This window comes from Nerophis lumbriciformis, linkage group LG22, assembly GCF_033978685.3.
Source record: "Nerophis lumbriciformis linkage group LG22, RoL_Nlum_v2.1, whole genome shotgun sequence".
In the NCBI taxonomy this organism is placed as follows: Eukaryota; Metazoa; Chordata; class Actinopteri; order Syngnathiformes; family Syngnathidae; genus Nerophis; species Nerophis lumbriciformis.
The window spans coordinates 6947620-6971143 of NC_084569.2; the positions used below are offsets into that span (position 1 = coordinate 6947620).

Consider the following 23524-nt stretch of genomic DNA (forward strand, 5'->3'; position numbering starts at 1 on the left):
CAAAATCTGGAGAAGAAGAATAAGTTGAATAGTAGGAATAAATACCGTATTTTTCGGACTATAATTCGCAGTTTTTTTCATAGTTTGGCCGCAGGAGCGACTTATGTGTGAAATGATTAACACATTACTGTAAAATATCAAATACTATTATTTATCTCATTCACGTAAGAGACTAGACGTATAAGATTTCATGGGATTTAGCGATTAGGAGTGACAGATTGTTTGGTAAACGTATAGCATGTTCTATATGTTATAGTTATTTGAATGACTCTTACCATAATATGTTACGTTAACATACCAGTTGGTTATTTAAGCCTCATATAACGTACACTTATTCAGCCTGTTGTTCACTATGCATTTTCGGCAGGTGCGACTTATACTCCGGTGCGACTTATACTCCGAAAAATACGGTAGATGAATTTTGGTGTGGAAAACCATATGTGTGAATGCTTTGGAGCATTCACACAATGACAATGTCAACAGAGATTGAATAATGCTCATAAGTTACATGACTATGCAGCATGTCACATCTGCCTCCTAACCTTTTGTGTTTTTTTACTAGGTCAGCAAAGATGAAAAATACATATTTTGTACATGTGGATCCCGTGTCAATGTTTTGGAGATCAGCACAGGGAAGATCATCCACAGCGTTGAGCACGTAAGATTAAAACACTGTACATCACGCCAGTGACAACAGCCTTTTGATTTAACAATACAAATCTATTGCTCAGGATGATCAAGAGGACATCACGTCGTTTGCACTTAGCTGCGACGATGAGGTAACAGTTGAAGCTTTCGATTATATTTTGACGTGAGTCTGTGACTCAAATAATGTGGTGTTTGTATTTGTGTCTTGTCGCAGGTTCTTGTCACAGCCAGCAGAGCTCTCCTGCTGAAGCAGTGGGACTGGAGGCAGGCGCAGTGCACTCGCTCCTGGAAAGCCATCCATACTGTTCCCATAGCCAGTATGACTTTTGACACCACCTCCACGCTCTTGGCCACAGGTCAGCCTCAGCCTCAATAATAATATTTAGTAAGGGTATAACGGTATGTGTATTTGTATTGAACTGTTTCGGTACGGGGGTTTCGGTTCGGTTCGGAGGTGTACCGAACAAATTTTCACACGAACATATTAAGTAGCCGCCTCCGCTTCCTTTTGCCTCTGTCTCTGTCAGTACTCTACACAGCACCCAGCATTGTCCCACCCAAACAACCATCTGATTGGTTACATACAGAGCGGTAACAGCCAATCAGCAGTGCGTATTCAGAGCGCATCTAGTCAGTGCTTAGCGTTTAGCAAGTAAGCATCAGGCAGCGGACACTCCCCAAATTATAATAAACACCTCCCAGTCAGGACTTGGAGAAGGCATTCGACCGTGTACCCCGGGAAGTCCTGTGGGGAGTGCTCAGAGAGTATGGGGTAACGGACTGTCTTATTGTGGCAGTTCGTTCCCTGTATAATCAGTGTCAGAGTTTGGTCCGCATTGCCGGCAGTAAGTCGGACACGTTTCCAGTGAGGGTTGGACTCCGCCAAGGCTGCCCTTTGTCACCGATTCTGTTCATAACCTTTATGGACAGAATTTCTAGGCGCAGTCAGGGCGTTGAGGGGATCTGGTTTGGTGGCTGCAGGATTAGGTCACTGCTATTTGCAGATGATGTGGTCCTGATGGCTTCCTCCGGCCAAGATCTTCAGCTCTCACTGGATCGGTTCGCAGCCGAGTGTGAAGCGACTGGGATGGGAATCAGCACCTCCAAGTCCGAGTCCATGGTTCTCGCCCGGAAAAGGGTGGAGTGCCATCTCCGGGTTGGGGAGGAGATCTTGCCCCAAGTGGAGGAGCTCAAGTACCTCGGAGTCTTGTTCACGAGTGGGGGAAGAGTGGATCGTGAGATCGACAGGCGGATCGGTGCGGCGTCTTCAGTAATGCGGACGCTGTATCGATCCGTTGTGGTGAAGAAGGAGCTGAGCCGGAAGGCAAAGCTCTCGATTTACCGGTCGATCTACGTTCCCATCCTCACCTATGGTCATGAGCTTTGGGTCATGACCGAAAGGACAAGATCACGGGTACAAGCGGCCCAAATGAGTTTCCTCCGCCGAGTGGCGGGGCTCTCCCTTAGAGATAGGGTGAGAAGCTCTGTCATTCGGGGGGAGCTCAAAGTAAAGCCGCTGCTCCTCCACATCGAGAGGAGCCAGATGAGGTGGTTCGGGCATCTGGTCAGGATGCCACCCGAACGCCTCCCTAGGAAGGTGTTTCGGGCACGTCCGACCGGTAGGAGGCCACGGGTAAGACCCAGGACACGCTGGGAAGACTATCTCTCCCGGCTGGCCTGGGAACACCTCGGGATCCCCCGGGAGGAGCTGGACGAAGTGGCTGGGGAGAGGGAAGTCTGGGCTTCCCTGCTTAAGCTGCTGCCCCCGCGACCCGACCTCGGATAAGCGGAAGAAGATGGATGGATGGATGGACCTCCCAGTCAACTACTAGTAACATCACTATGAGCCCGATAACCCTCTAGATATATAATAGGCAGCTCAGCTCGCTCGCAGTCCTGGCTTGAGGTGAAGGCTAATTTGCTTTTAGCATAACGTTAGCTCATTTTACGGTGTGTGTGTGTGTGTGTGTGTGTGTGTGTGTTACGGACAGCAAAGCCCTGTCTGTCTGTTATTTCACTTTATCTTTTTCTGTGTTGATTGAGCTGTGTTGAAGCAGCAAAAAATGACATTATGTTAAATGAAGAATTTCTGTCTCTGATAGTTGATATAATAATGTAAGCGCATCATTAAGCCTACATGAACTCCATGGTGTTCAGGGATGAATAGTCTCTCCTATTGCTATTGTACTATTTTTTCAGCTGTCGTTACATTAATCATTAGTAATGGAGCAGCCTAGTTTTGAATGGCAGGGTCCCTGCTATCACATGTTGATAAAAATATAACATTTACATAATAAAATTCAACTACAGGCTTCCCAAATGCTGTAATAAATTAAGCATGATGAGTTGACTTGAAATTGTTTAATGTTGCACTTTTTATATGGAGAAGAAATTTTTGTCATTTTATTTAATCTGAGCAACAACTTGAGGCAGTTTATTGTTGATTAACGTGGGCAGAATTATTATAGTGTTCCCAATGTTAAAAGGATAAAGCCATTGTTTACAAATTTGGTAAATAAATAACCAAAAAAATTTATATTTTGTTGTTTTCTTACTGTACCGAAAATGAACCGAACCGTGACCTCTAAACCGAGGTACGTACCGAACCGACATTTTTGTGTACCGTTACACCCCTAATATTTAGTCATTTGCTGTTCCAAAGACACAGTTTGTCCTGCTTTTAGGTGGTTGTGACGGCACTATCAAACTGTGGGATATTGTGAAGCAGTACTGCACTCACAACCTTAAAGGATCATCTGGTGTCGTGCAGTAAGTGAGAATGAGACCATTTTATGAAGCATTAAAAAAAGCAGTAAAACATCCACACTTTGTATGCAGCCTGGTCTATTTCCACCCTGACATTGACCGGCTGCAGCTCTTTTCGTCCTCCCTGGACTGTGGCATTCGTGTGTGGGACCTGCGCACCAGCCGGTGTGTGTGCGTGCTTCAGAGCCACTACAGCGCCGTTACGTGTCTCAGCTTCAGCCCCGATGGTGACACCATGATAAGGTACACACTTTTTAGGCGCTCTGTGCTTGCTTTCTAATGTAAGTCATGTCTTTTTGCCGTGTTTTGTTATAGTTCTGGCAGAGACAAGATCTGCACGGTGTGGGATCTAAAGAGTCAGACGGCAAAGAGAACTGTACCTGTCTATGAGGTATGTTAGAAACTACAATGCTTTGAATGATGATATACAGTCGTGGTCAAAAGTTTACATACACTTGTAAAGAACATAATGTCATGGCTTCTGGTTGAGTTGTTGACCACTCCTCTTGACACAATTGCTGCAGTTCAGCAAAATTTGTTGGTTTTCTGGCATGGACTTGTTTCTTCAGCATTGTCCACACGTTTAAGTCAGGACTTTGGGAAGGCCATTCTAAAACCTTCATTCTAGCCTGATTTAGCCATTCCTTTACCACTTTTGACGTGTGTTTGGGGTAGGGGTGTAACGGTACGTGTATTTGTATTGAACCGTTTCGGTACGGGGGTTTCGGTTCGGTTCGGAGGTGTACCGAACGAGTTTCTACACGGACATATTAAGTAGCGTAACGCACGTTGTGTAAACAATGCACACCGAGGCACAACACACGGCATGCTAGCAGCTAACGGGCTACGATAGACTGACCATACGTCCTCTTTTCACCGGACATGTCCTCTTTTGCGGAGCTGTCAGGGCGGAGTTTCTTAAATGCTTTAAATGTCCAGCATTTTGAGTTAGGGTTGCGTGTATTTTCAATGTACGTTCAGGGTTAAGAAGGGGTTAAAAACAAAACAAATTGTGTGTGCAGCAGCATTGGTGAGGGAGGGGCAGAGACAGAGAGAGAGAGAGAGTTATGATAAACGCGCATGCGTCGCCAGGCTCTGCTTTTTATCCATAGATTTATCACATTTTATTTTTTATTATCTATAGCAGGGGTGTCAAAAGTGTGCTCCGGAGGCCATTTGCGGCCCACAGCTAATGTTTTAAAGGCCCACGGCACATTCTAAAAATACTATTTTAAATAAAAAAGGTGAAATGTAATTTAGAAAAAGTTGCAATGTTGACTAATAAAACAAAGCTGTTTTTTTTTTCTTTCAAACTGTCATTGCTCAAAACATAATATTGAATCAAAATCAATGTTATTATGAATTATTGACCTATCCAAGGTTCCCATTACTTCACATCAAATATTCCACTAAGCCAAATATTTGGTAAATAAATAACCCAAAAATGTATATTTTGTTGTTTTCTTACTGTACCGAAAATGAACCGAACCGTGACCTCTAAACCGAGGTACGTACCGAACCGACATTTTTGTGTACCGTTACACCCGTAGTTTGGGGTCATTGTCCTGTTGGAACACCCAACTGCGCCCAAGACCCAACCTCCGGGCTGATGATTTTAGGTTGTCCTGAAGAATTTGGAGGTGAAACAAAAATGTAGCTGTTTGGCCACAATACCCAGCAATATGTTTGGAGGAGAAAAGGTGATGAGAATCGATTCTGAATCGCACAACGTGAGAATCGCGATTCGAATTTGAATCGATTTTTTCCCACACCCCTAGTGCATACCAGGGGTGTCCAAACAAAAAAATTAAAGAATGCGGGGCCAATTTGATATTATCCATTTTTCTTTGTTGTTTTTTTTATCTACTAAAACCACTCAAATATAGGTCAAGTTATTATTTAGTGTGATACATTTTTCCACATTACTCTTTTTCTTTTTCTTACATACAGTCGTGGTCAAAAGTATACATACACTTGTAAAGAAGATAATGTCATGGCTGTCACCTTTTCTCCTCCAAACATATTGCTGGGTATTGTGGCCAAACAGCTACACTTGTGTTTCATCTGACCACAGAACTTTCCTCCAGAAGGTCTTATCTTTGTCCATGTGATGTCAGATGAAACAAAAATACCCAGCAATATGTTTGGAGGAGAAAAGGTGATGCCTTTAATCCCAGGAACACCACACCTACCGTCAAGCATGGTGGTGGTAGTATTATGCTCTGGGCCTGTTTTGCTGCCAATGGAACTGGTGCTTTACAGAGAGTAAATGGGACAATGAAAAAGTAGGATTACCTCCAAATTCTTCAGGACAAGCTAAAATCATCAACCCGGAGGTTGGGTCTTGTGCGCAGTTGGGTGTTCCAACAGGACAATGACCCCAAACACACGTCAAAAGTGGTAAAGGAATGGCTAAATCAGGCTAGAATTAAGGTTTTAGAATGACCTTCCCAAAGTCCTGACTTAAACGTGTGGACAATGCTGAAGAAACAAGTCCATGTCAGAAAACCAACAAATTTAGCTGAACTGCACCAATTTTGTCAAGATGAGTGGTCAAAAATTCAAGCAGAAGCTTGTGGATGGCTACCAAAAGCGCCTTATTGCAGGTAAACTTGCCAAGGGACATGTAAGCAAATATTAACATTGCTGTATGTATACTTTTGACCCAGCACATTTGCTCACATTTTCAGTAGACCCATAATAAATTCATAAAAGAAGCAAACTTCATGAATGTTTTTTGTGACCAACAAGTATGTGCTCCAATCACTCTATCACAAAAAAATAAGAGTTGTAGAAATGATTGGAAACTCAAGACAGCCATGACATTATGTTCTTTACAAGTGTATTGTATTTAAACAATATAGAGTGCATTTGACGCTGCATTGTTGTCTGTGTGCAGGCGTTGGAGGGTGTTTTGATCCTCCCTGCAAAAAAAGACCTCTCTCAAATTGGAGTCAAGACCAAAGACCTGCATTTTATCACAGCTGGCAGCAAAGGTACAGCTTTGACTCTTATCCTAACTCTCTTTAATGTGCATTCATAACTATTTGCCTTTTTCCTCTTCCAGGGGTGTTGAGAGTGTGGGAAGCCAGCACGGGCCGCTGCGTCTACATCCAGCCACTTCATTCCACTCTCAGCCCGCCCTCCGAACATGAGGAGGAGGAGAAGGACGATGACCCCCGCAGTCTGACATACCTCCTGGAACTCCCTGCCTCCGACAGGCTGGCCACAGTTACTGCAGAGCACAACATAGTGTTTTACAAGCTTCCTGCTCTCAGCACACAGCAGCAGGTAAGGCAACCATACTCTGTAAAATACCGGACTGTACGGTCCTCTAGGGATGTATACTGTGTCCTAGGGTTGTACGGTATACCAGTATTAGTATAGTACCGCGATACTAATTAATCATATTCGGTACTATACCGCCTCTAAAAAGTACCGGTCCCCCAACCCCCCCTCCCCCTGTCATCGTTGGTTTTACGAGCAGAGGAGCATTTTCGGCAGCGCACGATCACAGAGTACTTACAAGCAGACAGTGTGTAGACAAAAAAGAGCGAACAGACACATTTTGGCTTAAAAACTAACGATAAAGGTGACGTTATAACACTGAAACGCCCTCAGGAAGAGGCGCTTTAAGACCTGGCTAGCTCGCTAGCGGCTAAAGTCCAGCCGCAGTCTGCAGTGTTTTAGCTACTTCTATATCACTAATCTTTTAAATTTGCAAGAATAATGCTTATATTAATTTGTAGCTAATCAGGAGGCATGCAAATGCATATTTTAATTTTCTTTCCCTGAACATATACTGTAAGCCAGTGATTTTCAACCACTGTGCCGCGGCACAGTAGTGTGCCGTGAGATATTGTCTGGTGTGCCGTAGGTAATTATGCAACTTTACCTAATTGGTCCAAAAAATATTTTTTGCAAATCAATAATCATAATAATGTGCCGTTGTCTAGTGCCTGTGCTGTGTAGAGCTTGGCAGGGTAATCTTGTAATACTCCATATCAGTTGGTGGCAGCAGGTAGTTCATTGCTTTGTAGAAGTCTGAACGCGTCGAGGATGGTTTGTCGTGATCCCAATATGCAGAGCACAGCGGGAGACAGCGTGTAGGTAAAAAAAGTATGTAACGCTTAATCCATTAACAAAAGGCAAGTCCCGCTAGGAAAAGGCACTGAAGCATAGGGATGGCTATGTAAAACAAAATTAAAACTGAACTGGCTACAAAGTCAACAAAAACAGAATGCTGGACGACAGCAAAAACTTACAGCGTGTGGAGCAGAGACGGCGTCCACAAAGCACATCCGTACATGACATGAGAATCAACAATGTTCCCACAAAGAAGGATAGCATACGCACAACATAAATAGTCTTGATTCCGAAAACAAAGGAGGTGCGGGCAATAGCACTCAAAGGAAGGCGTGAAGCTGCTACAGGAGAACACCAACAAAACAGGAAAAGTCACCAAAATAACAGCGCAAGACAGGAACTAAAGCACTACACACAGGAAACAACAACAAACTCAAAATGAGGCACGACAACCTGGTGGAGTTGCTGTAAGCAATCCAGAAGACAATCCTTAAAACCAGAAACATTTAATCAGTTTGAGCATTTTTATAAGACACAATTAACTTTTACTAATTATTTTTAAGTTATTTTACAGCAGTTGCCTGTTATCCTTATTATGTTTTGAGCAATGACACAAAAAAAAGCCCACTAAAATTATTGGGGATCCAAAAGATCCTACTCATTAAAATGTTAAAAAGTAAATTATAAACTTTTTTTTTTTTACTGTTTACTTTTAACACAATAATCTCCGTCAATTATATGTTTTATTGTTGTTTATGTTTTTATTTGTTTGTTTTAGGCCCTTTTATAAAAAAACAGCTTAGTTTTTTTATATGGCAAACATAAAATATGCGACATTTTTCCCAAAGAATATCTCAAAGTGGAATATTTAATGCATACTTGCCAACCCTCCCGGATTTTCCGGGAGACTCCCGAAATTCAGCGCCTCTCCCGAAAACCTCCCGGGACAAATTTTCTCCCGAAAAACTCCCGAAATTCAGGCGGACCTGAGTGACGTGTTGACAACACACAACAACAGTGTCTACCGTAAAGCAGTTCGTCTGCCGTAAACAGCAATGTTGTGACACTTTTAAACAGGACAATACTGCCATCTACTGTACATGCATATGTGACCCACCCATAATGTGTCACATTTTTGTGTTGATTTATTTATTTTATTTTGTGGTTTGAATTCGTTTTTGGAGCTGTCATTACACATTTATCAGTATTCACATTGGTCAGTAGGGGGCAGTAGGGCGTTTCTTCCCAATTGAATGCTATCACCTGCAGACCGGAAGTGTCTTGTCATTCTGATGAGCGTGACCAGTCTGTGAACAATTGAAACGTCCTGTGTGCTTTTTCCTCCTGTATAACAGGTTAGTTTTGGTGAATCAACTCACTGAATAATATCCATGTGATCTTTATAAGTTTAAGTACCGTACACATTCTGATGGTGGAGCCTAACTCTAAAGTGTTTGTGAGTTGTAGTTTGTAAATGAACACTGAAATTCAAGTATTTATTTTATTTATATATATATAGCTAGAATTCACTGAAAGTCAAGTATTTCTTATATATATATATATATACCGGTATATATATCTTAACCACGCCCCCCCCCCCACCCCCCACCTCCCGAAATCGGAGGCCTCAAGGTTGGCAAGTATGATTTAATGTGACGTAATTGGAGCCTTGAATAGGTCAATAATTCATAATGACATTTTGATTCATTATTATTTTTTAAAGAAAGAAACAGCCTGCATGGCAGCAACATTGTCTTGTTACATTTCACCTGTTTGCTGTTTTATACCACTTTTTATGCCGTTAATTTTTTGTAATCGTATTTTTAGAATGTGCCGTTGGGCCGTTAAAAAATTACCTGCGGGCCGCACTTTGGACACCCTTGATTTAGTCAATTTGTAACATTTAAACAAGACTGCTCAATCCGTGTGATGAAAAGTGCTCATGATTTACTGGGTTGTGCATACGCAGAAATACTGAAAATGTTTTATAACTGTAAACATTGGTCATTTGTCAGCTTTACCAGCTTATACTTTTATGAAAAAAATATGTTTTTCCTTTAAGAATAATGCTTATATTAATTTGTAGCTAATGAGAAGGCATGCAAATGCATATTTGAATATTCTTTCCCTGAACATATACTGTAATCAATCCAGACGACAAGCCTTAAAACCAGAAACATTTCAAACTGTCAAATACTTTACATGAGTTTTAGCATTTTTATAAAACACAATTACCTTTTACTAATTATTTTAAAGGTATTTTACAGCAGTTGCCTGTTATTTATAAACACATTCAACTTCAATGAAACTCGCCATAGCTCTGCCAGATGCACAGAGCATCTTTTAAAAACAACAACAAACAAAGGAGATGATTTTGCTCGTATTTAGTGGCTGCAGTTAGCCCTTTTCGCACTGCACATCCTTTCGAATCTGGGCTTCAATCCTGGTGTTGCTGCTCTTTACTTTTTGTCAATGTTAAATTCGGATCAATGCTTTGTTTTTATTGCAGAAAAAAAAACATCTCACAGAGATAGGATGTTGCAAAGGTTAGAAGAATGGCATGAAATACACCCTCCATTCCTACAGTGTATCCAAAGACTATATCTTTTTATTTATTTTTATTGTGGTTATCGTGACTTCATTTTATTGCCTAAGACAACCCCTCTTTTTTTTTCCCCCATTCCTGTCAAAAACTTCTCTATGCTTTTGCCTCCGTTAGCTCTGTAAACGTGTTCTCGTGTACTTTCTATTACTACTGTTAAAGCATGGAGCCTGTTAATTAAACTGAGCACTGCTGTCACCTAGCTTGTGTATCATTCTAACACGAATACTAGAGTGTAGACACAAATAATGAAAAGGTCTGCCCGGGCTCGAGGAAGATCACTATACACTAAGGGTGTAACGGTACCTCGGTTTAGAGGTCACGGTTCGGTTCATTTCTGGTACAGTAAGAAAACAACAAAATATAAATTTTGGGGTTATTTATTTACCAAATTTGCTAAATCTTCCACCAAAAATATTTTTCTTAGTGGAATATTTGATGTGAAGTAATGGGAACCTTGGATAGGTCAATAATTCATAATAACATTGATTTTGATTCAATATTATGTTTTGAGCAATGACAGTTTGAAAGAAAAAAAACAGCTTTGTTTTATTAGTCAACATTGCAACTTTTTCTAAATTACATTTCACCTTTAAGCTTTTTTATTTCACTTTTATGTTTTTGTTTATTTGAATAGTATTTTTAGAATGTGCCGTGGGCCTTTAAAACATTAGCTGTGGGCCGCAAATGGCCTCCGAGGCACACTTTTGACACCCCTGCTATAGATAATAAAAAATTAAATGTGATAAATCTATGGATAAAAAGCAGAGCCTGGCGACGCATGCGCGTTTATCATAACTCTCTCTGTCTCTGCCTCTCCCTCACCAATGCTGCTGCGCGCACAATTTGTTTTGTTTTTAACCCCTTCTTAACCCTGAACGTACATTGAAAATACACGCAACCCTAACTCAAAATGCCGGACATTTGAGGCATTTAAGAAACTCCGCCCTGACAGCTCGGCAAAAGAGGACATGTCCGGTGAAAAGAGGACGTATGGTCAGTCTATCGTAGCCCGTTAGGTGCTAGCATGCCGTGTGTTGTGCCTCGGTGTGCATTGCTTACACAATGTGCGTTACGCTACTTAATATGTCTGTGTGGAAACTCGTTCGGTACACCTCCGAACCGAACCGGAAGCCCCGTACCGAAACGGTTCAATACAAATACACGTACCGTTACACCCCTACTATACACCCAAAGTTTGATATAACGCGGTCCAATATAACACAATGTTCTATATAACGCGGACCCCAAATGTTTGCCTGTTTTTTTTTCCCACCAGAGTCAATTGTGTTGTTTTTTACCAAATTATCGCACATTTACAAACTTACTGTCGAGCAGGGATCGGTCATGTCCTATGATGGATTGCTCTACACGACAGTTAAGCGTCTTCATTGCTACACTTAGACTTTCTTATTGTTCGCCGTTGGCAACCCTTTGAGTTCCTGTTAGCTTCACGCTCGGCTCATGCCCTGTGTCAGGTTGAAACACTGATGACATCTATTAAACAAGACAAGAGGCAAATAATTAAACAGAGACAGAATTCAATTTGGACTCAATATATTGAGGAGATTCACGGTGGCAGAGGGGTTAGTGCATCTGCCTCACAATACAAAGGTCCTGAGTAGTCTTGGGTTCAATCCCGGGCTCGGGATCTTTCTGTGTGGAGTTTGCATGTCCTCCCCGTGACTGCGTGGGTTCCCTCCGGGTACTCCGGCTTCCTCCCACTTCCAAAGACATGCACCTGGGGATAAGTTGATTGGCAACACTAAATTGGCCCTAGTGTGTGGATGTGAGTGTGAATGTTGTCTGTCTATCTGTGTTGGCCCTGCGATGAGGTGGCGACTTGTCCACGGTGTACCCCGCCTTCCGCCCGATTGTAGCTGAGATAGGCTCCAGCGCCCCCCGCGACCCCAAAGGGAATAAGCGGTAGAAAATGGATGGATGGAAAAATGAATGGATGGATGGATTGAGGAGAGTCGCCCGGACATTGTATCCTTCTACAATCTCCAGCACGCCCTGCCAAAAGATTGCACTCCTCCTTCTTTATTTGACTTTCTCCGACCACTACCACCGCTTCCCCTTCCAGAGGGAAGTGGGTCGTAAACAGCGTTGCCTCTGGTTACAGAATAGTTCAAAAGAAGAGGTCGTAAAATAGTTCAAAAAGAGTTCCATAAAATAGTTCAATGAGAGTTCGTAAAATACTTCAAAAAGAGGTCGTCTGGAAATTGGGCAGATCCTGCCATCAGTCCACTTTGAAGTCTTTTGGTTAGAACAATATCTTTCTGTTGATTACCATACATGAGAGAAAACAGAAAACCCTTCATGTGTTATTCCCCCTTACACAGTGGTAGGTTTCAAAGACAGCTCCCGTCCCCCTGCTAGGAACTCAATGTAATACAAAGTTTTTGTGATAATTTAGAAACAATTATTCTAACACCCTGTTTGATTTTGTGCCTTGTACTGGAATTAAATGAGCATTCTTACTTGCAAGCTGCTTCCTGCCGTCCTTCGCATCCTGGGAGACACGACCTTCGCAGGCGTGCAACCTGATCGTAACACTTACATAGTCAATCTTTATGAAAGTCTCCAAAAACAACTTTTAAAAGAAGATAACTAAGTAAAAATAACAAAATATCGACCCAGTGGTGTCCAAAGATACGCAGGTTTAGGCAGCTGAGCTAGAGCACATAACGTTTTCGTAAAGAAAAGGGTAAAAAATAAGGATGTCTATATAACGTGATCTAGGGAATGATGTGTTCGATCCCCAAGGTCCGTGTTGTATGGAACTTTGAGTATACATTGTAACAATTGTCTTTTTTTCACTCTTTGCAGTTTGTGGGCTACAATGACGAGGTGCTGGATGTGAAATTCCTGGGTAAAAACGACAGCCACATTGTGGTAGCGACCAACAGCTGCCAACTGAAAGTCTTTGAGCTGCTCACAAACAGCTGCCAGATCCTCTATGGACACACAGGTCAGTGGCCAGCAGATGGCAGTGTGTGTGCAATGCAGTTTGAAGTTAGTACAGCAATATTTGACACTATTGTGTTTAAAACTCAAGTCCAAATACATAACTACAATCATATCATAGCAATTCCGGGTAGTTGCTATGCAAACTTGTCTCCTCGGGGCTGTGAATAGTACAGTGAATGACATCATATTTATTTTACTGCATTGTTGATTTTCTCTATCCATTATCCCATATTTGAGCTCAAAAGTCCAGTATTTTTGACGTGTGTGTGCGTGCCTTGTGGATTAGTCTGGGAAGACAAAAGGCTAGGGCAGGGGTCGGCAACCCGCGGCTCCAGAGCCGCATGCGGCTCTTTAATCACTCTGATGCGGCTCAGCAGCTTACTTGCTGAACCCCCCCAATATTCCCGTGAGACTTCCGGATTTCGCAGAAAACTCCCGGGATTAATATTCACCGAATTTCAACCTTACAGCTATAATAAGGGCGTGCCATGATGGTACAACATTTGGAGCCCTCTACAATCTGTATTAACAGAGTGCCAGCTCAACACTTGTTAAACATTATACATCTTTTGCTTGCCCACGTACGTGACAGCAAGGCATACTTTGTCAACAGCCACACAGGTTACACTGACGGTGGTCATATAAAACAACTTTAACACTTTTACTAATAATGCGCCACACTTTGAACCAAAACCAAACAAGAATGACAAACACATTTCGGGAGAACATCTGCAACACAACATAACGAATACCCAGAATCCCATGCAGCCCTGACTCTTCCGGGCTACATTATACACCCCTGCTACCACCAAACCCCGCCCCCACCCCAACCCTGCTCCTTCACACATCAACCCCCCCCCCTCTGTGCGTCGGAAGAGTTAGGGCTGCATGGGATTCTGGGTATTTGTCCTGTTGTGTTTATGTTGTGTTACGGTGCAGCGTCTTCAGTAATGCGGACGCTGTATCGGTCCGTTGTGGTGAAGAAGGAGCTGAGCCGGAAGGCAAAGCTCTCAATTTACCGGACGATCTACGTTCCCATCCTCACCTATGGTCATGAGCTTTGGGTTATGACCGAAAGGACAAGATCACGGGTACAAGCGGCCGAAATTAGTTTCCTCCGCCGGGTAGCGGGGCTCTCCTTTAGAGATAGGGTGAGAAGCTCTGCCATCCGGGAGGAGCTCAAAGTAAAGCCGCTGCTCCTCCACATGGAGAGGAGCCAGATGAGGTGGTTCGGGCATCTGGTCAGGATGCCACCCGAACGCCTCCCTAGGGAGGTGTTTAGGGCACGTCCGACCGGTAGGAGGCCGCGGGGAAGACCCAGGACACGTTGGGAAGACTGTCTCCCGGCTGGCCTGGGAACGCCTCGGGGTCCCCCGGGAGGAGCTGGATGAAGTGGCTGGGGAGAGGGAAGTCTGGGCTTCCCTGCTTAGACTGCTGCCCCCGCGACCCGACCTCGGATAAGCGGAAGAAGATGGATGGATGGATGGATAGATACGGTGCAGATGTTCTCCCGAAATGTGTTTGTCATTCTTGTTTGGTGTGGGTTCACAGTGTGGTGCATTATTAGTAAGAGTGTTAAAGTGTTGTTTTTTTTATACCGCCACCGTCAGTGTGAGCTGTGTGGTTGTTGACCAAGTATGCCATGCTGTTGCTTACGTGAGCAAAGCGGGAGCCCCATACACCGTGTGGCTGATCAGGCACGCTGATGGAGTGGGTACCATATGCTGTACCATCATGGCACGCGTGACGCTGACAAGCGCCATTAAATAAAAACCCGCGTGCCGCTACAGCTTTCAAATTCCACATAAAGGTGTGGGCATCGTGTCTGAGACCCTTGGTTTATACATAGCACAAAGCAAAAAAAACAAACTTTGTATGCAGTGTTATTTCATTTAAAATTTCAAAAAAATTTTGCGGCTCCCATTGTTTTCTATAATTTGTGAAACTGGTCAAAATGGCTCTTTGACTGGTAAAGGTTGCCGACCCCTGGGCTAGGGGGAGCACACCCTGAGAGAAAAGCAAGTGCTGGTAGGCGCACCATAGGCGGACCTCCGACAGACCGGAGCTCCGGCAGCCTCCTGCAGCTGTGAGGATGTGCCAGTTGTCCTGGGTTTCCCTTGCCACCGGATACAGCTCCCCTCTGCACGTCTCCCTCGTCGAAAAAGACCTCAACGGCGGAGTGGGCGGATGATGGTTGCATAGAAGCTCCACAACGGTCACAAAGGCGGAAGAATGCTGCAGCAAAGATGAGCCCCCAATTGTCTTGGTCTCTATGCCATTGGACCCTGGCCTTCCCTTTGCCTAGGGCAGTGGCTGTCTGTGCACCAGTCAGTCTCCCCACTTTAAAAGATTCCACGCACAGGCGTTCTCCTGAAGGCAGTCCCACCAACAGGAGGACAATCATACTCGTCTGTGTGTGTATGTATGTATGTATATATATATATATATATATATATATATATATATATATATATATATATATATATATATATATATATGTATGTGTGGGAAAAAAATCACAAGACTATTTCATCTCTACAGGCCTGTTTCAGGGGGTACCCCCCCTCATGAAACAGGCCTGTAGAGATGAAATAGTCTTGTGATTTTTTTCCCACACATACATATATTGCGCTCTACTACGGTATCGAGCACTATTTTTTGGATAACCTTATTAAGACATATATATATATATATATATATATATATACACACACAGGACTGTCTCAGAAAATTTGAATATTGTGATAAAGTTCTTTATTTTCTGTAATGCAATTAAAAAAAAACAAAATGTCATACATTCTGGATTCATTACACATCAACTGAAATATTGCAAGCTATTTATTATTTTAATATTGCTGATTATGGCATACAGCTTAAGAAAACTCAAAAATCCCATCTCAAAAAATTAGAATATTTCCTCAGACCAAGTAAAAAAAAAAAAAGATTTCTAACAGCAAAACAAAATCAAACATTTGAAAATGTCAATTAATGCACTCAGTACTTGGTTGGGAATCCTTTTGCACGGATTACTGCATTAGTGCGGCGTGGCATGGAGGCAATCAGCCTGTGGCATTGCTGAGGTGTTATGGATGCCCAGGATGCTTCAATAGCGGCCTTTAGCTAATTTGCATTATTGGGTCTGGTGTCTTTCAGCTTCTTCTTCACAATACCCCACAAATTCTCTATGGGGTTCAGGTCAGGGGAGTTGGCAGGCCAATCGAGGACAATAATGCCATGGTCAGTACACCAGTGACTGGTGGTTTTGGCACTGTGGGCAGGTGCCAGATTATGCTGGAAAATGAAATCATCATCTCCACAGAGATTTTCAACAAGCATGTAGTGCTCTAAAATCTCTAGAAGCGTCTGACTTGGGCTATGGAAAGGAAGCACTGGACAGTTGCAGAGTGGTCCAGAGTGCATTAATTGACATTTTCAAATGTTTGATTTTGTTTTGCTGTTATAAATCTTTTTTTTTTACTTGGTCTGAGGAAATATTCTAATTTTTTGAGATAGGATTTTTGAGTTTTCTTAAGCTATATGCCATAATCTGTAATATTAAAATAATAAAAGGCTTGCAATATTTCAGTTGACGTGTAATGAATCCAGAATGTATGACATTTTAGTTTTTTTAATTGTATTACAGGAAATAAATAACTTTTTCACAATATTCTAATTTTCTGAGACAGTCCTGTGTGTGTGTGTATGTATATATATATATATATATATATGTATATATATATGTATGTATGTATGTATGTATGTATGTATATGTATATATATATATATATATATATATATATATATATATATATATAATGTATGTATGTGTGTATATATTAGAGATGCGCGGTTTGCGGGCACAACCGCGGAGTCCGCGGATTATCCGCGGACCGGGCGGATGAAATTAAAAAAAATTAGATTTTATCCGCGGGTCGGGTCGGGTTGGGCGGTTGAAATAAAAAAAAATTAGATTTTAAATAGATTCAGGCGGGTGGCAGTTAAACCAATTCGGAAATATATATACATAGTTAAATGTTGTTACCCACATACGAAAAACGAGCAGGCACCTGCTGCATATGCCACAACAGAAGAAAAAAAAAAAAAGAGATGGACACTTTTACGGAGCGGAGAAGGGACGCCTCGCCGGGGTCCGGGACCGAGGCCCCTTCCCCCGAGAGGGCCCCACCGGGAGCCGTAGCTGAGGCGATCCGCGAGAAGGGCCCGACGCACGTCCAGGGTCACCACCGCGCCAACCGCACCGACACCCCGCCTCGTCCGCCTTCGCCGCGGCCGGCGTCACGCGCAGCAGGTAAGCAGCTTACCTGCCCGCCACCCCCGTGGCCGGGGGCTTGTAACAGGGGTCACTCCGCGCGCTCCGCCCGCGCAGCTTACCTGCCCGCCACCCCTGTTGCCGGGGGCGCGTAACAGGGGTCACTCCGCGCGCAGTGCGCTCACGAAAGGGGTGGGGCTCACCCTGATTGATATAGACAGCAGGACGGTGGCCATGGAAGTTGGAACCCGCTAAGGAGTGTGTAACAACCCACCTGCCGAATCAACTAGCCCTGAAAATGGATGGCGCTGGAGCGTCGGGCCCATACCCGGCAGCGAGACGTGCTTGGAGGTGCGCTCAGCGCGGCTCCCATATGATTGCGCACTGGTGTGCGTCTGGGTCGTGACAGCGTGGCACGCGAATGTCTGTGCTGCATTGGATCAGTCTCCTTTCTTTAACAGGCAAAAGCTTTATAACCTCACTAATGCCTTGCATCGTCTATATTAGATATATAACAACGGGCGGGTGCGGTTCTGATCAAATGTTAGTTCGGGTGGATGGCGGATGGTTGACGACTTTCTGATGCGGTTGCGGATGAAATAATTGCCTATCCGCGCATCTCTAGTATATATATATATATATATATGTATGTATGTATGTGTATACATGTATGTGTATATATGTATGTGTGTGTGTACAGTATATGTATGTATGTAAGTATATATATATGCCTCGCACACTAATTGACTGAAACAGCGTGTACTCAGCATTTTTCTTTTTTGGGTACATAATCTCCTCCCATCAGCACTGGTTGAACAGGTGCCAGACCTGCTTTTGTCAATAGAAAACTGCAGTTACAAATAACAGTGTCCTGTCAGGCTGAGTAGTTGCAATGCAGATATGCTACATATTTTTTTTAAGGTTATTAATAGTAATGGTGGCGATGTTAAGGATGGAAAGTGGTGAAACAAGGAAACCACATTTAACAAGGTTTGGCGTGCCTTAGAAACTGTTGTCTAGATCACAGATTTCCTTATGCAGTTGAAGTCATGACGACTCATTTCCTCTTTGTATTTCCTCATACAGATACTATCCTATCGTTGGATGTGTTTAAGAAAGGCTTTGTCTTTGCAAGCTGTGCAAAGGTGAGCGCACACGCCTTGACTTCCTCTCTGCAGCCTCTTCTTTAGAGCAAATCATGCACACAGTGCCTGTCATGTGTTTGTCCACAGGACAGGTCAGTGCGTGTGTGGCACATGGATGGTGACAGCGGCCAGGTCCGCTGTGCGGCCCACGGTTCCAGCCATACTAACGCAGTGGGCTCCATTACCTGTTCTAGGTAACAGACACACATCGTCTGTATGGACATTAGCAGAGCAGGAAAAACTGTTGTCTATATAACATAAACATTGTGTGTGTGCAGGATGAAAGCATCCTTCATAGTGTCTGGCAGTCAGGACTGCACTGTGAAGGTGTGGGATCTCCCGGCAGACTTGTCTACAACTGATGTCCATCAGCTGACTGCACGTGTCACAGAGAAGGCACATGATAAGGTACACGGGAAAACAATATTTGTACAGCAAAGACTCTAACCAAAAATAAATAAAAACTGCAATTATAGCATTTACACATGAGAACTTACACACCCAAGTCCTGTTAAAGTACCAGTAGAATTTGAAAAAGAAGTTGTCTCTATATTGGAGCTATTATCATATACAGTCGTGGTCAAAAGTTTACATACACTGTCATGGCTGTCTTGAGTTTCCAATCATTTCTACAACTTTTTTTTTTGTGATGTAGTGATTGGAGCACATACTTGTTGGTCACAAAAAACATTCATGAAGTTGGCTTCTTTTATGAATTTATTATGGTTCTACTGAAAATGTGAGCAAATGTGCTGGGTCAAAAGTATGCATACAGCAATGTTAATATTTGCTTACATGTCCCTTAGCAGATTTCACTGCAATAAGGCGCTTTTGGTAGCCATCCACAAGCTTCTGCTTGAATTTTTGACCACTCCTCTTGACAAAATTGGTGCAGTTCAGCTAAATTTGTTGGTTTTCTGACATGGACTTGTTTCTTCAGCATTGTCCACACCTTTAAGTCAGGACTTTGGGAAGGCCATTCTAAAACCTTCATTCTAGCCTGATTTAGCCATTCCTTTACCACTTTTGACATGTGTTTGGGGTCATTGTCCTGTTGGAACACCCAACTGCGCCCAAGACCCAACCTCCGGCCTGATGATTTTAGGTTGTCCTGAAGAATTTGGAGGTAATCCTCCTTTTTCATTCTCCCATTTACTCTCTGTAAAGTACCTACCAGTTCAATCGGCAGCAAAACAGGCCCAAAGCATAATACTACCACGACCATGCTTGACAGTAGTGTTCCTGGGATTAAAGGCCTCACCTTTTCTCCTCCAAATATATTGCTGGGTATTGTGGCCAAACAACTAAGTTTTTGTTTCATCTGACCACAGAACTTTCCTCCAGAAGGTCTTATCTTTGTCCATGTGAGGCCTGTTTTGCTGCCAATGGAACTAGTGCTTTACAGAGAGTAAATGGGACAATAGAAAAGGAGGATTACCTCCAAATTCTTCAGGACAAGCTAAAATCATCAGCCCGGAGGTTGGGTCTTGGGCGCAGTTGGGTGTTCCAACAGGACAATGACCCCAAACGCACGTCAAAAGTGGTAAAGGAATGGCTAAATCAGGCTAGAATGAAGGTTTTAGAATGGCCTTTCCCAAAGTGGGACAATGCTAAAGAAACAAGTCCATGTCAGAAAACCAACACATTTAGCTGAACTGCACCAATTTTGTCAAGAGGAGTGGTCAAAAATTCAAGCAGAAGCTTGTGGATGGCTACCAAAAGCGCCTTATTGCAGTGAAACTTGCCAAGGGACATGTGACCAAATATTAACATTTGCTCACATTTTCAGTAGACCCATAATAAATTCATAAAAGAAGCAAACTTCATGAATGTTTTTTGTGACCAACAAGTATGTGCTCCAATCACTCTATAACAAACAAATAAGAGTTGTAGAAATTATCGGAAACTCAAAACAGCCATGACATTATGTTCTTTACAAGTGTACTTTTGACCACGACTGTATATCTGACTTACGTTTACGAGTAATAGATATGATCAAAATAGTATCAATCTCACAGAGATTCCCAAGCCATTTTGAGAGATAATGAGCAAGCCATGCACGCGATCCGTGACGTAGAGGTGGGAACTACAGATCCCTTCCCCATCAACAACAATGCAAATAATGCAGACTTTGTGACAGCCAACATCGATTTGGGACAAATGATGATCAAGAACCTTAGAATCTTTTAGCCTGAATACAAGGAGAATGAGCTACATGTTTTAGAAGCTGTGTTCTAAACCGATTCAGCTTTAGTGAAACACTAAAGATCATGTAGCAGTATTGTATTGTACCGAGGATGTCGTTGTGGCTTGTGCAGCCCTTTGAGACACTTGTGATTTAGGGCTGTATAAATAAACATTGATTGATTGATTGATTGATTGTTAAGTGCTAAACAAGAAATACAAACTACAAACTTTATACAACAATCGTTTAATGTACAATGTCTGCTCTCAATGCGATGACGACTGGTAGGATGTTCATATTTTCCTGTTTAGATGAAGAATGAATCGAAATCCACAAGAAGGGTGAAAAGGAACTCCCGTTATTGTGTCTTTATCTCCAGCTCCGAGTATACATTGTATACACCGGTGAAGAACTTCTAGATTTATGGTTAAATTCTCCTATTTTTCAGATGAAAAGCATGATTTATAATCTAGAATAACTTTGACGAGCGAGACACAATGATGCAGCAGCAGGACTTTGGCCGGCTAAATGCTACATAGCACAGCGCGTTACCTCTCTGTTATCAGTGCGCCACTAAAAATAGTTTGTCTGCGTTAGCTCTTATGATAACAATATCGCTAATATTTGGTTAATATTCAGGTTGCAATATAAAAAATAAAAAAAAAGAGTATATTTGGTTAATGTTCAGGTTACGATATATAAAAAAAAGTGTATTGTTTTGGTTGGTTACTTGGAGGGATTTTGTGGGCAAAATAGAGAGCCCCCATTGACTCAATTGTTCGCATTAGCGCTTATGATAATATCGCTAATATTTGGTTAATATTCAGGTTGCGATATAAAAAAAAAAGAGTATATTTGGTTAATGTTCAGGTTACGATATATTAAAAAAAAGTTTATTGTTTTGGTTGGTTACTTGGAGGGATTTTGTGGGCAAAATAGAGAGCCCCCATTGACTCAATTGTTCGCGTTAGCGCTTATGATAATATCGCTAATATTTGGTTAATATTCAGGTTGCGATATAAAAAAAAAAGAGTATATTTGGTTAATGTTCAGGTTACGATATATAAAAAAAAGTGTATTGTTTTGGTTGGTTACTTGGAGGGATTTTGTGGGCAAAATAGAGAGCCCCCATTGACTCAATTGTTCGCATTAGCGCTTATGATAATATCGCTAATATTTGGTTAATATTCAGGTTGCGATATAAAAAAAAAAGAGTATATTTGGTTAATGTTCAGGTTACGATATATTAAAAAAAAGTTTATTGTTTTGGTTGGTTACTTGGAGGGATTTTGTGGGCAAAATAGAGAGCCCCCATTGACTCAATTGTTCGCGTTAGCGCTTATGATAATATCGCTAATATTTGGTTAATATTCAGGTTGCGATATAAAAAAAAAAGAGTATATTTGGTTAATGTTCAGGTTACGATATATAAAAAAAAGTGTATTGTTTTGGTTGGTTACTTGGAGGGATTTTGTGGGCAAAATAGAGAGCCCATTGACTCAATTGTTCGCGTTAGCGCTTATGATAATATCGCTAATATTTGGTTAATATTCAGGTCGCGATATAAAAAAAAAGAGTATATTTGGTTAATGTTCAGGTTACGATATATAAAAAAAGTGTATTGTTTTGGTTGGTTACTTGGAGGGATTTTGTGGGCAAAATAGAGAGCCCCCATTGACTCAATTGTTAGCGCTTATGATAACAATATCGCTAATATTTGGTTAATATTCAGGTTGCGATATATGGGAAAAAATGAGTACCGTATTTTTCGGACTATAAGTCGCAGTTTTTTTCATAGTTTGGCGGGGCTCCAGTGCGACTTATATGTTTTTTTCCTTTTTTATTATGCATTTTCGGCAGGTGCGACTTATACTCCGGTGCGACTTATACTCCGAAAAATACGGTATATTTGGTTAATGTTCAGGTTACAATATATATATATATATATAAAAAAATAAAAAAAAAAGAGTATATTTGGTTAATGTTCAGGTTACGATATATATAAAAAAAGTGTATTGTTTTGGTTGGTTACTTGGAGGGATTTTGTGGGCAAAATAGAGAGCCCCCATTGACTCAATTGTTCGCGTTAGCGCTTATGATAACAATATCGCTAATATTTGGTTAATATTCAGGTTGCGATATATGGGAAAAAAAGAGTACCGTATTTTTCGGACTATAAGTCGCAGTTTTTTTCATAGTTTGGCGGGGCTTCAATGCGACTTATATATGTTTTTTTCCTTTTTTATTATGCATTTTCGGCAGGTGCGACTTATACTCCGGTGCGACTTATACTCCGAAAATTACGATATATTTGGTTAATGTTCAGGCTACAATATATATAAAAGAGTATTGTTTTGGTTGGTTACTTAACGGGTTTTGTGGGCAAAACAGAGAGCCCCCATTGACTCAATTGTTCGCGTTAGCGCTTCTGATAACAATATCGCTAATATTTGGTTAATATTCAGGTTGCGATATATGAAAAAAAGAGTACCGGTATATTTGGTTAATGTTCAGGTTAGGATATATAAAAAAAGAGTATTGTTTTGGTTGGTTACTTAGAGGGTTTTGTGGGCAAAACAGAGAGCCCCCATTGACTCAATTGTTCGCATTAGCGCTTATGATAATATCGCTAATATTTGGTTAATATTCAGGTTGCGATATAAAAAAAAAGAGTATATTTGGTTAATGTTCAGGTTACGATATATTTAAAAAAAGTGTATTGTTTTGGTTGGTTACTTGGAGGGATTTTGTGGGCAAAATAGAGAGCCCCCATTGACTCAATTGTTCGCGTTAGCGCTTATGATAATATCGCTAATATTTGGTTAATATTCAGGTTGCGATATAAAAAA

General features: G+C 41.9%; 1 protein-coding gene across 1 annotated transcript in view; it reads left to right on the plus strand.

The window, feature by feature from the left end:
* Positions 1 to 23524, plus strand: part of tbl3 (transducin beta like 3) — a 60971-nt gene that overhangs the window by 3422 nt on the left and 34025 nt on the right. Inside the window, exons 3-14 of the mRNA XM_061974341.1 lie at positions 563 to 658; positions 732 to 779; positions 863 to 1004; positions 3333 to 3417; positions 3487 to 3657; positions 3730 to 3805; positions 6314 to 6410; positions 6482 to 6705; positions 12935 to 13076; positions 18432 to 18490; positions 18578 to 18684; positions 18769 to 18898. Coding sequence (XP_061830325.1) covers positions 563 to 658; positions 732 to 779; positions 863 to 1004; positions 3333 to 3417; positions 3487 to 3657; positions 3730 to 3805; positions 6314 to 6410; positions 6482 to 6705; positions 12935 to 13076; positions 18432 to 18490; positions 18578 to 18684; positions 18769 to 18898 — 1377 coding nt within the window. The remainder of the gene's footprint in view (positions 1 to 562; positions 659 to 731; positions 780 to 862; positions 1005 to 3332; positions 3418 to 3486; positions 3658 to 3729; positions 3806 to 6313; positions 6411 to 6481; positions 6706 to 12934; positions 13077 to 18431; positions 18491 to 18577; positions 18685 to 18768; positions 18899 to 23524) is intronic.